The 13,636-nt window shown below is 44.7% G+C and overlaps 1 protein-coding gene across 20 annotated transcripts in view; it reads right to left on the bottom strand.

Moving 5' to 3' along the window:
- MYO9A (myosin IXA) overlaps positions 1 to 13,636 on the bottom strand; it is a 278,436-nt gene that overhangs the window by 79,053 nt on the left and 185,747 nt on the right. For all 20 annotated transcript variants that reach the window (XM_070054736.1, XM_070054737.1, XM_070054738.1 and 17 more), the window contains 6 exons: positions 9,791 to 9,871; positions 7,741 to 7,851; positions 6,901 to 7,023; positions 4,524 to 4,673; positions 3,452 to 3,771; positions 550 to 2,157 (listed from right to left, as the gene is read on the bottom strand). In XM_070054736.1, the coding sequence (XP_069910837.1) occupies positions 550 to 2,157; positions 3,452 to 3,771; positions 4,524 to 4,673; positions 6,901 to 7,023; positions 7,741 to 7,851; positions 9,791 to 9,871 (2,393 nt within the window). The remainder of the gene's footprint in view (positions 1 to 549; positions 2,158 to 3,451; positions 3,772 to 4,523; positions 4,674 to 6,900; positions 7,024 to 7,740; positions 7,852 to 9,790; positions 9,872 to 13,636) is intronic.

Genomic DNA, 13,636 nt, shown 5'->3' with positions numbered 1-13,636 from the left:
CATGTGGGAGACTCTGATGAAGCTCCTGGCTTCAGCCTGGCCCAGCCCTGAGCACTGTAGCCATTTGGGGAATGAACCAGCAGATGGAGGCGCTCTCTCTCTCTCTCTGTCTATATATAAATCTGCCTTTCAAATAGATAAATAAATCTTTAAAAATAAAAGAGCTAATTTTGTACCTGTATGTTTATAACAGAAAAGTATAAAGAAAACAATAAAGAGCCACCAGCAGTGACGCAAGCAAGCTAGACGTGCCACCTCAGAGCTCTGAGACAACCAGCGCTTGCTGAAGGCCTCCCCTACTCAAAGGCACTCACGGCCCTTCATAAATGCTTGTTCAATAGCATGGGAAGGAATCAAACACTCTAGCATCTAGGCCTTGTCAACGATTCTTATGGTAAAATTGTAGCCGATTTCCAGTGGTGGGTAGAAACAATGAGGAGAAATGCCCAAGTTGAGGGGCATACACGCAGAAAGTGCAGCAGAGTCAGGCATCTTAATAAACTCTGCTGTTTCCATCCACACACGAAAGTAAACACACACTCCACTCACAGGGGCATATTCACACTGTCCTTCGGTGTAAAGAAAATGGCCCTGGTGGTTCCCTCTCTGGAAGGGTCATCAGACGTGTGGCCAGAAGACGGAGTCGGCCTAAGGTGCTCTCTTTTTGAAACGCGATTATTGGAGGGTTTACAGGCTATACTTTGTTGGGTGCCCATTCTGTCTGTCTGAGATGATTCCGTGACACCACCAGATTGGCACTGGGCTCCTTTTCTTTCAAAGAACAGAGTCATAGGTCTGTCCTTCGAGGCTAGGTGAGCAGAGCAACTGTCTTTTGGGGCAAGAGCTGTATCTTTTACAGTTACTGATGGGGATCCTCCTGCACCAGGTTCTCCCTTATTTGGGACATTTGGGATGAGTAGGGAGGACGGCCTCTCCGTTCTTTGCTTGGAAAGACAGAAAGACGGGGCCAGGAAGGACTCTCCAGTTCTTGGCTTCTCCAAGGTCTGGAAGGCTTTACGCTCCTTCTCTAGGATATTTGTCTGTTGGCGGATCTGCTCCATCATCTCTTTCTCATTCTGCTGCTGCAACTGCTTTTGCCTTTCTTCCTTCTCCGAGTTCAGCTTTTCTAACTTCTTAAGCACAGTACTGGCAGATTCTGTCTTCACAAAAGGAGTAATGTGCTCTTCTCCTGAGAAGCGATGCTTTTCAGCTTCCCTGCTGACGTCGAAAGGAAGAACTGTCCCCTGCGTGTCTTCACTTTTTAACACTTTGTTTCTTTGGGTGCTTGTGTCTACTTGGGAACTTGTTTTTAGTGGGTCTTGATGGGGAATATAAAAAAAAGTAGGCAGACTACTGGAAATAAACAGGTCTCTCGGCTGTGGCTTGCAGGTAACAGGTTCAGAGCGGCAGACCGGCTTCTCCTCCCCAGAGTCACCCTGCGAGGGCGCTGAGTCTACAGGCACTCCCTTGTGAAGAGACACACGGCTCAGCTCACTGGAGGTGCTGCGGGTGTAGTCCTGTGTGTCAGCTTTTGGACTGCTAGATACTGCAGGTGCTGGAATCTGCAGATCTCCTCCATCTACAATCACAGACTCTGGTTTGCCTTTCTGGGTTTCCTCACAGCTCAGAAGCTCCAAGCTTCCTTGAGAGCTTTCACTATCAGGTGTGCCCTGCAGAGAGGGCAGGCCTTCAGGCACCAACTCCGTAGACCACCTGCGCTCCTCGGAAGGAGACACACCTCCCAGAGAACGGACTTTCAGCAATTCCAGGCTAAATATAGCTTGCTCTAGTTCTCTCATTCTCCGACTCTCTCTTTTGGCCCGGCCTGCTTTCTTCTGATGCAGGTCCTCCAAGGACTTGGGCCGTTCTCTTACCACCACGTCTCCCTGCAAGTCCACACCACTCTGGCTTCTGGCTCTCTCCTGCCGCATGTTTGGGGACTCCCTGGAGCAGTCCACTGAGCCTTCACGGCGGGGGCGATTCCTCTCTACCACAGACTTACATTCCTCTACGGCTTTCACTCTGCTGTCAAAGGAGCAATCCTCCCAGCTGGAAGGGTCTGAGCCCTGAATTTCCAGAGCTCCATATGCCCTTGTGCTCACCAATCCAAGTTCTAGCTTTGCTTCTTTAAGTTTCTGCTCTTTTAACGCTTTGAATCTGTAGAAAAACAGAATGGGTCAGAAATGACTCTTTTTTTTATAACCTTCTTTTTTTTATTTATTTATTTATTTTTTTTTTTTGACAGGCAGAGTGGACAGTGAGAGAGAGAGACAGAGAGAAAGGTCTTCCTTTTGCCGTTGGTTCACCCTCCAATGGCCGCCGCGGCCAGCGCGATGCGGCCTGCGCACCGCGCTGATCCGATGGCAGGAGCCAGGAGCCAGGTGCTTTTCCTGGTCTCCCATGGGGTGCAGGGCCCAAGCACCTGGGCCATCCTCCACTGCACTCCCTGGCCACAGCAGAGAGCTGGCCTGGAAGAGGGGCAACCGGGACAGAATCCGGTGCCCCGACCGGGACTAGAACCCGGTGTGCTGGCGCTGCAAGGCGGAGGATTAGCCTAGTGAGCCGCGGCGCCGGCCTCAGAAATGACTCTTGGTTGATACCGGAAAGGATGTGCGTACTGAGAACTCAGGGAACATGGAAAGGTACAAAATCTTCTACTCACAACATCCAAGTATTTCTTAAACAAACTTGATCACACATTTTAAATTCTCTTATTTCCATTAATCAGATGATACTTTCATTAAGTGTCTTATTCCTAACTGGGCATTCTAGTCAAAACATAAACTCCAAAGTAAAATTCTCATTTTAATAATATCTTTAAAGTAAGCGTTAAATATGAATTTAAAGTTTTTGAAGATATAAATAGTGGATATTATAAAAAAACTTAAAAAAAAGATTAAGCCTAACACAAATATAGTAAGAATTGTTAACACTTAGCAATTATAACCATAGACCATGTAGGTCTTCAATCCAATTTAACACAACACTTAACTTCTATTGTAGACAAGATACAGCAGGTTAAAAACTGATAGGAATATCGTAGTATAGCAAAGGAAACACATTATACATAATCAATTGTAAAACAAATCTTGGCCAGCGCCGCGGCTCAATAGGCTAATCCTGCACCTCGCAGTGCCTGCACACTGGGTTCTAGTTCCAGTCGGGACACCGGATTCTGTTCCGGTTGCCCCTCTTCCAGGCCAGCTCTCTGCTGTGGCCCGGGAGTGCAGTGGAGGATGGCCCAGGTGCTTGGGCCCTGCACCCGAATGGGAGACCGGGAGAAGCACCTGGCTCCCAGCTTCAGATCAGTGCAGCGCGCCGGCCGCAGCAGCCATTGGAGAGTGAACCAACGGTAAAGGAAGACCTTTCTCTCTGTCTCTCTCTCTCTCTCACTGTCCACTCTGCCTGTCAAAAAAAAAAAAAAAAAATCTTAAGGCACAGATGAGGTTACCTCTGCCTTGCTCTGAATCCTCTACATGTTGACTGCAGGAGGATAATTTTGCTCCTCTGCTCTTGGTACTGCTTGCTTTGCCTGTAACCTCTCCACCTCGCCTGTATGCACACAGCGGCCCTGTGTCTGCGTCTCCGGTGCTCCCTCCACCACTGCTGGATGACCACGGCTGCAGCTCGCAGCTCTAAGTAGCGCTGCCGCTCCGAATGCGCACGCCAGGAAGCCTGCAGACGAGCAGCCGCACTGGCCAAAGCCGCAGCATCTTCCAGCAAAGCTTCACCCCGCGCCTGCTTCTGAGTGAGGCAACTCCTCCAGAAACGCTGTGGGCAAGACACAAGAACAGAAACTGGCCATCATTCCTTATCCTACACTTTCACAGGAAAAGGAAAAAGGATTACATTTTTTATGCCATGATTAGAGGTTATATGGCTAAGTAGCTAAATGGGTGAAGACTAAACACAAGTTTTCCAGATACACTGGGTTCAAACAACCACTTTAAATAACATGAGTACAACCTTGATGGAACTAAGAATTTAAAATTTAGTGGTGCTTTCATGCTGCACAAGTTAATTTTAACAAATTATATACTATTCTCTTGCTACAATTTGCCCAAATAACATTAACAGGCATAAGGTAACAGAAAACTGTCTTGTACAAACAGAAAAGTCATATGGAGAACACCAATATCCACTGACATAGATCAGTGAGGGAGATAATAAAAGATATAAATATATAAATGTGAAATAAGGTGCCTATCATCCAAAATGGGTGCTTATCAACAACACCATGCACTGACTGACACATGACTCAGACAACTGATGAAAAGAACATCAACAAAGACAAAGGCACATGGCTCCTTTACCCTACTGCTCATGCCTCTCATGACACTGCAACTGCAAATTCAATTCTATCCCGGTTCAACACAATCAATATGAACAGCTCACCAGCACGTGCCAGGCAGGCTGCTGAATGGCCACCTCTGTAGCTGTCAGTAATTAAGTGCTTCGCATGAGAACAGTCTGGTTCCTAGACAAAGGAGTCCACCTTGAACCAGGAAGTCTCTGCTTCTCACCTGGATAATGATGGATGCGTGTCTCAGGCGGAGGAAGTGCTGCCTACACAGCGAGGCCCGGAGCCAGCGCTGCAGAAGCACGATCCTGCGCAGCACCTCCTGGTGAAGCAGGTCTTGTAGGTGCTGTCGCTCCTGCTCCTTTAGGAAGACCTACCAGGAAGAAGGAAGACGAGGGATGCACTTTAACAAAAAAAGCGGAATTTACTTCATGAGTCCTCGCTGTCATACGTTGTAGAGGCAAATCACAGTGGCAAAAGTATAAACCAAGAACTGGCAAATACTTCTATCAGTTTAGCCAACATAGTTATTCTCAAACTGAAAAGGAGACATTGGAATATGGAAAAGGACATAGGATGGTCAGCAAGAGTACAAAAATTCTAGTGCCAGAGATTACGCATTGCTCCCTTGGGACAATCACTGCCATAAGCAGTCAATGTACTCCTGCTCCTACTACATTTTCTTTCTTTCTTTCTTTTTTTTCTTTTTTTAACTTATTTGACAGATAGAGTTAGACAGTGAGAGAGAGAGACAGAGAGAAAGGTCTTCCTTCTGTTGGTTTACCCCCCAAATGGCCGCTACAGCCAGCGCTGTGCCAATCCAAAGCCAGGAGCCAGGTGTTTCCTCCTGGTCTCCTATGCAGGTGCAGGGCCCAAGCACTTGGGCCATCCTCCACTGCCTTCCCGGGCCACAGCAGAGAGCTGGACTAGAAGAGGAGCAACCAGGACTAGAACCCAGCACCCATATAGGATTCTGGAGCCGCAGGCGGAGGATTAGCCAAGTGAGCCACGGCACCAGCTCCCTACTACATTTTTTTTTTTAAGACTTATTTATGTAAACATTTTGGGCCATGTTCTATTGCTTTTCCCAGGCCATTAGCTAGGAGCTGGATTGGAAGTGGAGCAGCCAGGACACAAACCAACGCCCAAATGGGATGCCAGTGTCATAGGCAGTGGCTTTACCCACTACACCACAATGTTGGTCCCAATATATTGTCCAATTTTTCCAGGGTTTTGAAGTGGGGGAAGAGTTGAGAACTACAGATCTTGAAGGCTGATATAACATTGGGCAAGCCAATGATAACATCTCTCTCTGAAATCCAGCATGCATCTTTTTCCCCAAAGTTATTACTCAAATAAAAATTATTTATTTACTCCTTCGTTCCACAAATAAATCCTCAGGGATATGGAAGAATACAAAGATAAACTGGAACTATCCCTTTGGAAATAATATTTTTACCCAAGAAGGAAAACAGTAATCCAGCAAGGGCAAGAGAGAGAAGATCCCTAGTGAGGACAAGGAGCTGGGAACAGTTACCAGGGCACACGCAGGAGAGGAGGGAACAATCCATTTGCATAAAGAAGATAACAATGTGAAGCCACAACATGGAGGTTCATGAAACACAGAAAGAGGTTTGAATATATTTAGGAGGCTACCAGGACATTATTAGTGAGCAGGAGGCCAACAAAAAGAAAGAAGTATGTGAAGATGATTTTAATATTATTGAGGGAGCCTGGGACTAGAAGCAGGCCAGACTGGCTCCATCCTGCAGCTTCCTCCCATCATCTACACAGTAAATGACCCCCGGCATTCACAGTAACAAATGTATAACCACTACCTATGTTCCTTGGAGATAACGTGATAAAGACAAATATCTCTAGACTTGGTCTCTGTCTTACTAATCTGATTGTCCTCTTTGGAACTTCTCTTTTTCTTACTTAAATAAAACTATTCTTCTCTCACAGTTGTGTCTGGTCTTGTAAATCGTCCTTAACACCAGGACCCAAACTCAGAATCTTCTCACCAGGTTTCCCGTAACATAATGGATAGAAAAAGGGTAACAGATTGACAAATATAACAGAATAAAATGAGCAGACTTCACTGTAAGAGCAGCGCAGATGGAATAACTAAGGAATAAAGACAAAGTAGAAGCAGCAGACATGGAAAAACGGGGAGAAATGTGAAAATTATTTTTAAGGGTGGGAGGAGAGAAGAAACAAAATTTTGTAAAAAGATTAAAGAATAAGCCAAAAATGATTATACAGCTCCTAGTATGAGGCACGGGAAGGGTGACAGAAAAGGAAAGTAGCTGATAAACCAAGGGCAGCAGGAGAGCCCGGACTGCGCCACTCTGTGCCAGGTAACCTGGAGATCACCGGAGAACGTGTGCAGCTGAAATTTCAGTCAGAGCTAGAGCACTGGTAGGAGTTCTGTGATCAACACTGACTGCATCATCAAATCAAAGCTCTGCTCGCATCAACATCCTTCTGATGTCTGATATCATTTCTATAAACCTCCTCATAAGAAAGATTAACATCATTCTCATTTAAGTTTAAAAACTGAAATTAATTTTGACAAAGGTTGTATATATTATATTTACCATGGTTTTTCCAACTTGATAATTATCTGGATTAAGATTTATTTTCCTGAAGAAATCCTGAATGTTAAATTTTGATGGATTAATATTTCGGGGAAGAAGCACGTGGAAGTGGCTCACAAAATCCTGAAAAATGAAACAAACCATTGCAAAATCGCATACAAACAAGTTCTTAAACTAATTACCTTTTCATTAATTTTTCTTATTCTTTTAAACAGGATGAAACCTGTGCTTATTAATTAAATATTATAAAAGGTTAGTTTGAAAAACATAAAAGGGGGGAGATGTTGACTTTGATATTATGTTATCAAAAAGGAAAAAGAAGGGTAGAAACTAACACCAAAAAAAGTTATTTAACAAAACCCTGAGAGGTCTGGCAGGGAGGAAACAAAAGCCAACATGGCAGCTGTCAGAGGCACGCCTGGGCTTGACACTGCCTTTCCCACCAACAGCACAGACTGGCCGGCTGCTGGGAGGCAGCACTGTTACTCTGCACCCACAGCAGCAGCTGAAAGGAACAGCCACGAGGCCTCACTGCAGCTTGCTACGAGACAGCTTTGGAGCATTCTGATTGAACTAATTCAATTACTGGAGAATTGCTGATATTAGCAAACATTCTGCTCCATTGAGAACAGCCAAGAATGGCGTCCTATTACAACATACGCTTCATGAGGCTGCTATATTCAGTGGGAGAGAACCTTTCAACTCTGCATAGAAAAGGTGTTTCTGGAAAAGAATAATAGTGGGAAATAAAGAAGTAAGCCCCAAAGAAACAATAAACACGACACATGGGACTAATGTATGTGAGGTGCATATATTGAACTATTATTCTAAAAGCATAACCTGGAAAGAATATTTGCAGCTGTATCCTGACTGACGGATTCGGACTGTCTCCAACATCCCAGTGTATCGAAGCTGTCTGAGTACCAAGGCATCACTGAATCTTAAGGGCAACTAAAACAAAGAAAATGAAAAAAAGGATTACTTTCAAATAACAGATTTCCAAATTAATATGTCTTACAAGAATGGCTTAACTGAATTATCTAGGGACTGAAGGTTGTCTGCTTAGCTAGGGTGATGGGACAAGCTCACTTGCCAGGTGGTAGCTTCAGGGAAGTTCTGAACGCCCCAGCCTAGGGAGACAAGGGAAAGCCAGCAGCCTCTAGGCCTCTCTGCTTGTGAAGGGAAAGGACTCTGAGACACTCAAAAGGAGCAGGGTTGCCCTGAGAGCCACACAGCCCAGTCCCTACAAACCTGTAACAAGGTTAACCCGCTTGCACACAGAAGAATGGTCTACATGTTTGTATGTCATGATGATGCTATCTATACTCTCACTAAGGAACCATCTGTCCCACTCCTGCTGACGAGAACAAGGTGAGGTGTAATTCATTTCCCTGTTTCTGTTGGTGACACCAGCAGGACACACTGAAAACCAAAACACTCCTGTAGGCCCTCAGCATGGGCTGCCTCCTGCTCCTCACAAGGCACGGACAGGGGACAGGCCAGTGGGGCGGTCACTGGAAACCTGTCTGCACGGCCCATCACTCCCAGCTGCCTCAGGAGGTCTCTTTTCAGGTACTCAAAAGAAACAGTATTTGGAGCCTATAATAAAAAAGTTTGCTTTTTTATAATAAAAGAAGTTTGCTTTCATGAACATTTGTTACCCTAAGATTAATAATTTCTCTTGTTTGAATGTATATTGTATCTCTTAAGGAAGTTGCTCAGTGTTTGTTTATGGGTTTTGTCCCTGTACTTTAGGGGGGAAGATAACTGTCAATATTTTGCATTCCTTTCTCTTTTTGTGACAGTTCCCCTAATTAAATTTTTTCAAAATAAAATACATGTGAACATTTGCCATCTTTATTTATAGTCATCACTGGAAAAAATAGTTCCCTACCTGGTCAACTAAAATATATTAGGAATTATGTTTAGCTTTCTTTTTTTTTTTTTTTTTTTAAGTTTTATTTTATTTATTTGAATGACAGAGTTACAGAGAGAGGTAGACATGGAGAGAGAGGTCTTCCATCCGTTGGTTCACTCCCCAGATGGCCACAACGGCCGGGGCTGCACCGATCGGAAGCCAGGAGCCAGGAGCTTCTTCCAGGTCTCCCACATGGGTGCAGGGACCCAAGGACTTGGGCCATCTTCTACTACTTTCCCAGGCCATAGCAGAGAGCTGGATCGGAAGAGGAGCAGCTGGGACTAGAACCGGCGCCTATATAGGATGCCGGTGCTTCAGGCCAGGGCTTTAAGCCGCTGCGCCACAGCGCCGGCCCCTTAGCTTTCTTAATTTTTGAGAAGCAGTCTACAACGCTATGTATAACCTTTGTGATCTTAGACAAAATACTTGAGCATTCTATGATTTAAGTATTTTCATCTGTGTAATAACATAACATACATATTGGACCAACCTCATAATTGTTTTGTAAAGTGCTTAATATATTCCTTCTTACACTAAGTGGGGAATGTTAACCATTCTTTTACAGTGACATAAGAAGAAAGTTTTCTTTACAGTTAAAGTGAGCCGTGGCTCACTAGGCTAATCCTCTGCTTTGCAGCGCTGGCACACTGGGTTCTAGTCCCGGTCGGGGCGCTGCCGGTTGCCCCTCTCCCAGGCCAGCTCTCTGCTGTGGCCCGGGAGTACAGTGGAGGATGGCCCAAGTCCTTGGGCCCTGCACCCCATGGGAGACCAGGAGAAGCACCTGGCTCCTGCCATCGGATCAGCGCGGTGCACCGGCCGCAGCGGCCATTGGAGGGTGAACCAACGGCAAAAGGAAGACCTTTCTCTCTCTCTCTCTCTCACTGTCCACTCTGCCTGTCCAAAAAAAAAAAAAAGTAAAGAATGAAAGAAGATCTTGTTGAACAACTTTGTGCGCTCGTTTGTAGGACATACCTTTTCAGCGTTAGAGCGAATACACTTTACAAAATACGGTTCTGCTTGACCAAGTGTCTCCATCAGTTTGCTTAATGAGGCCTGCAATGCAAAGCATTGAATTAGCATATTCTCCCATTCAAAAGTGGCAACAAATGATTTATAAATATAAGTGATAATGTTGGCAAAACATGCAAAAACCTAGCACCAAACAGAGATTTGTTTCTACAAGGCCAATTGTGCATATTCCCATTATGCTTAATTAAAGCTGACAGCATAGCAACAGTAGATACTGCAGATGTATTTCTAAGGACACTGTGTATACAATAATTGCTTCCTATTTCTTTACATTAGACAATTTTACTCAAGCTCATACATCCTAGAACAACATTGAAACTTTCACTCTAACATCTTAGGACCCTGCTTCTATTCCCAAGAATGCTCTTTTGCACCTTCATTTATCCTGATGAGTCTGGCCAGACATTTATCAGTTTTTGACATTTTCAAAGAATCTGCTTTTTGGTTTCACTGATTTTTCCTTCGTATTCTTCTGTTGTCAATTTCACTGAATGCAGCTGCTTTCTTTATTCCTTTCTCCTTGTTTTGGGATCAGCAAATCATTGTTTCCTTCCTCTCGGACTTATGTATTTGAATGTCATATACTCTGGTAAGTGCTCCACGTTTTCACCACACTTGAATATTTCACATTTGTTGATCTCCTGGCTTCAGGGCAACATCAGTATTGCTTTCTAGTGGCTACTCTAGGGGTTGCACTATACAGACCTGTCAGTGCTTTACAACCTCAAGTAAAACAACAGACCAGTGTCTGTTGTCAGACACATTACATCAACATACAAACTTTTTACTTTCAAGTGTTCTGCTTTCTTTTTATCTTAAAGACTTTTTTATTGGAAAAAAGTTACAGAAAGAGAGAGAGAGAAAGAAAAAAAAAAAAGAGAGAGAGAGTTTTCCATCCATTGGTTCATTTCCCAAATGGCCCCAACAGCCAAGGCAGGGCCAGGCAGAAGCCAAGGGCCAGGAGCTTCTTCCAGATCTCCCACATGGGTGCAAGGGCCCAAGTATTTGGCCAGCTTTTGCTGCTTTCCAAGGCACATTAGCAGGGACTTGGATCAGAAGTGGAGCAGCTAGGACTCAAACCAGCAACCATGTGGGATGCTGACATCAGAGGCAGCAGCTTAGCCCGATATGCAACAACTCTGGCCTCTCTTGTTTCCTTTTTTCTTTTTTTTAATTTAATTTTATTTGACAGGTAGAGTTATAGACAGTGAGAGAGAGAGACAGAGAGCTAGGTCTTCATTCTGCTGGTTCACTCCCCAAATGGCCGCTACAGACAGCGCTGCGCCAATCCGAGTATTATTAATTAATTAATTAATACAGTTTGATAAATTTTTAAAAAATATTTATTTGAAAGGCACACTTATGGGGACAGGGGGTAGAATCTATCTTCAATTTATTTATTTGAATATTCAGAATAATATTTGAATATTCAGAATAAACTGTATATTTCTGTTTTAAAATTTTATTTCATGTATATTAGAATAACATTTATTAGAACAAAAGAGGGGGCCAGCGCTATGGCTCACTTGGTTAATCCTTCGCCTGCGGCACTGACATCCCATATGGGTACTGGGTTCTAGTCCCGGTTGCTCCTGTTCCAGTCCAGCCCTCTGCTGTGGCCCAGGAGTGCAGTGGAGGATGGCCCAAGTCCTTGGGCTCTACACCCGCGTGGAAGACCAGGAGGAAGCACCTGGCTCCTGGCTTTGGATCAGCACAGCACCAGCTGTAGCGGCCATTTGGGGGGTGAACCAATGGAAAAAGGAAGACCTTTCTCTCTGACTCTCTCTCATTATCTAACTCTGTCAAAAAAAAATTCATCTGTAATGTTTCATGTATTCCACATACACATCCTTCTTCAGATGCATTAAGGGATGAGGGTAATTCAAAAGTTCATAGAAATGGAATTAGAACGCAGGTTTATTTTGGTGCAAAAATTCTTGAAACTTGTGCATATGAAAGATCTTAAAAAATTTCGTTGAAAATTTCAGCACTGTGGCACAGCAATTCAGGCCACCACCTGGGACACCAGCATCGCACATAGGCACCAGTTCAAGTCCTAGCAGCTCCACTTCCAATCCAGCTTCCTGCTACTATGCCTTGAAAAACAGCAGCAGATGACCAAAGTGCTTGGGCCCCTACATCCATGTGGAAGACAAGGAGGGAGTGTCAGGCTACTGGTTTCAGCCTGGCCCAGCCATGGCCATTACAGCCATCTGGGGAGTGAACCAGTCGATGGATGAGCTCTCTCTTCTTCCCTCTCCCTCCCTGCCTCCTTTCTTCTCTCCTTCTCCCTCTCTCTCTGCAGTTCAACCTTTCAAATAAATAAATACGTTTGGCTGGCGCCGCGGCTCACTAGGCTAATCCTCCGCCTGCGTCGCAGACACACTGGGTTCTAGTCCTGGTCGGGGCGCCGGATTCTGTCCTGGTTGCCCCTCTTCCAGGCCAGCTCTCTGCTGTGGCCCGGGAAGGCAGTGGAGGATGGCCCAAGTGCTTGGGCCCTGCACCCGCATGGGAGACCAGGAGGAGGCTCCTGGCTCCTGGCCTCGGATCGGCGCAGCGCTCCGGCCGTAGTGGCCATTTGGAGAGTGAACCAACGGAAGGAAGACATTGCTCTCTGTCTCTCTCTCTCACTGTCTGTAAACTCTACCTATCAAGTAAGAAAAAAAAAAAAAAGATTAAAAGAGAAAATTCATCCTTTATGTTTAGCTACATTTCTATCATCCTGACATCATCTCTTTTGTTGAGACACAGATTTTCTCGCACCATCCCTCTATGTGTAACATTTTTGATGCTGTAGAACCTCCTCTTATCTGAGAACGTCTCCTTCATGTTAAAGGACATACTACACACAGAACTCAGTCTCATGCAGCTAGCACTGTCTCCCCTGTCTGCTGATGGGAACTGCTGAGAAAGCTGCAGTCACTGAAGAGATCCTGCTCCCCTCACTGTCTTTATGGTCCTCCCCACAACCGACTTCAGCAATCTGCCATGACGAGCTTCACAGGGCTCTGATTCTTCTGTGTGAGATTCTCTGATATAAATACACTTATACATAAAACATATGCTTATTATCAAATCAGCACAAATATTTTGGTGCTATTTCTTCAAATGTATTCTTCAATAGCTTTTCTTTCTTCTCTTTGAGATGCCAACTACCACAAGTATACCACTTGATACACCTGGTAAATGACTCACAAGTTGCTGACATATTTTCATTTCTTTTTTCTTAGTTGTCTCTCTCTGGGCTTTACATTAAAAGTAAATATGAGGGACCGGCTCTGCAGTACAGTGGGCTAAGCCTAAACCTGCAGCGCCAGGCATCCCATACGGGTGCCAGTTCAAGTTCTAGCCGCTGCTCTTCAAACACAGCTCCCTGATAAGGCCTGGGAAAGCAGTGGAAGATGACCCAAATGCTTAGGTCCCTGCACCTATGTGGGAGACCCAGAGGAAGCTCTTGGCTTCAGATCAGCCCAGCTCTGGCCATTGCAGCCATTTGGGGAGTGAACCAGCAGATGAAGACCTTCCTGTCTCTCCCTTTCTCATCTGTAACTCTACCTCTCAAATAAATAAACAGAATCTTAAAAAAGTAAATACGAGCACAAATCACTGGTGAACTATCTAATAGATGTTAATCCCACATAGTTTATTTTTATTGCCATACATTACATCTTTAATCCTTTTTTTTTTTTTTTTTAATTTGAAAGAATAACACAGAGAGAAAAGGAGAGGCAGAGAGAGAGAGAGCAAGAGGTCTTCCATCTGCTGGTTCATTCCCCAGAAGGCCGCAAC

This window comes from Oryctolagus cuniculus, chromosome 12 (assembly GCF_964237555.1).
Source record: "Oryctolagus cuniculus chromosome 12, mOryCun1.1, whole genome shotgun sequence".
In the NCBI taxonomy this organism is placed as follows: domain Eukaryota; kingdom Metazoa; phylum Chordata; class Mammalia; order Lagomorpha; family Leporidae; genus Oryctolagus; species Oryctolagus cuniculus.
The sequence above is the reverse complement of the archived record's forward strand: the minus strand, read 5'-3'. Positions and strand labels throughout refer to the sequence as shown.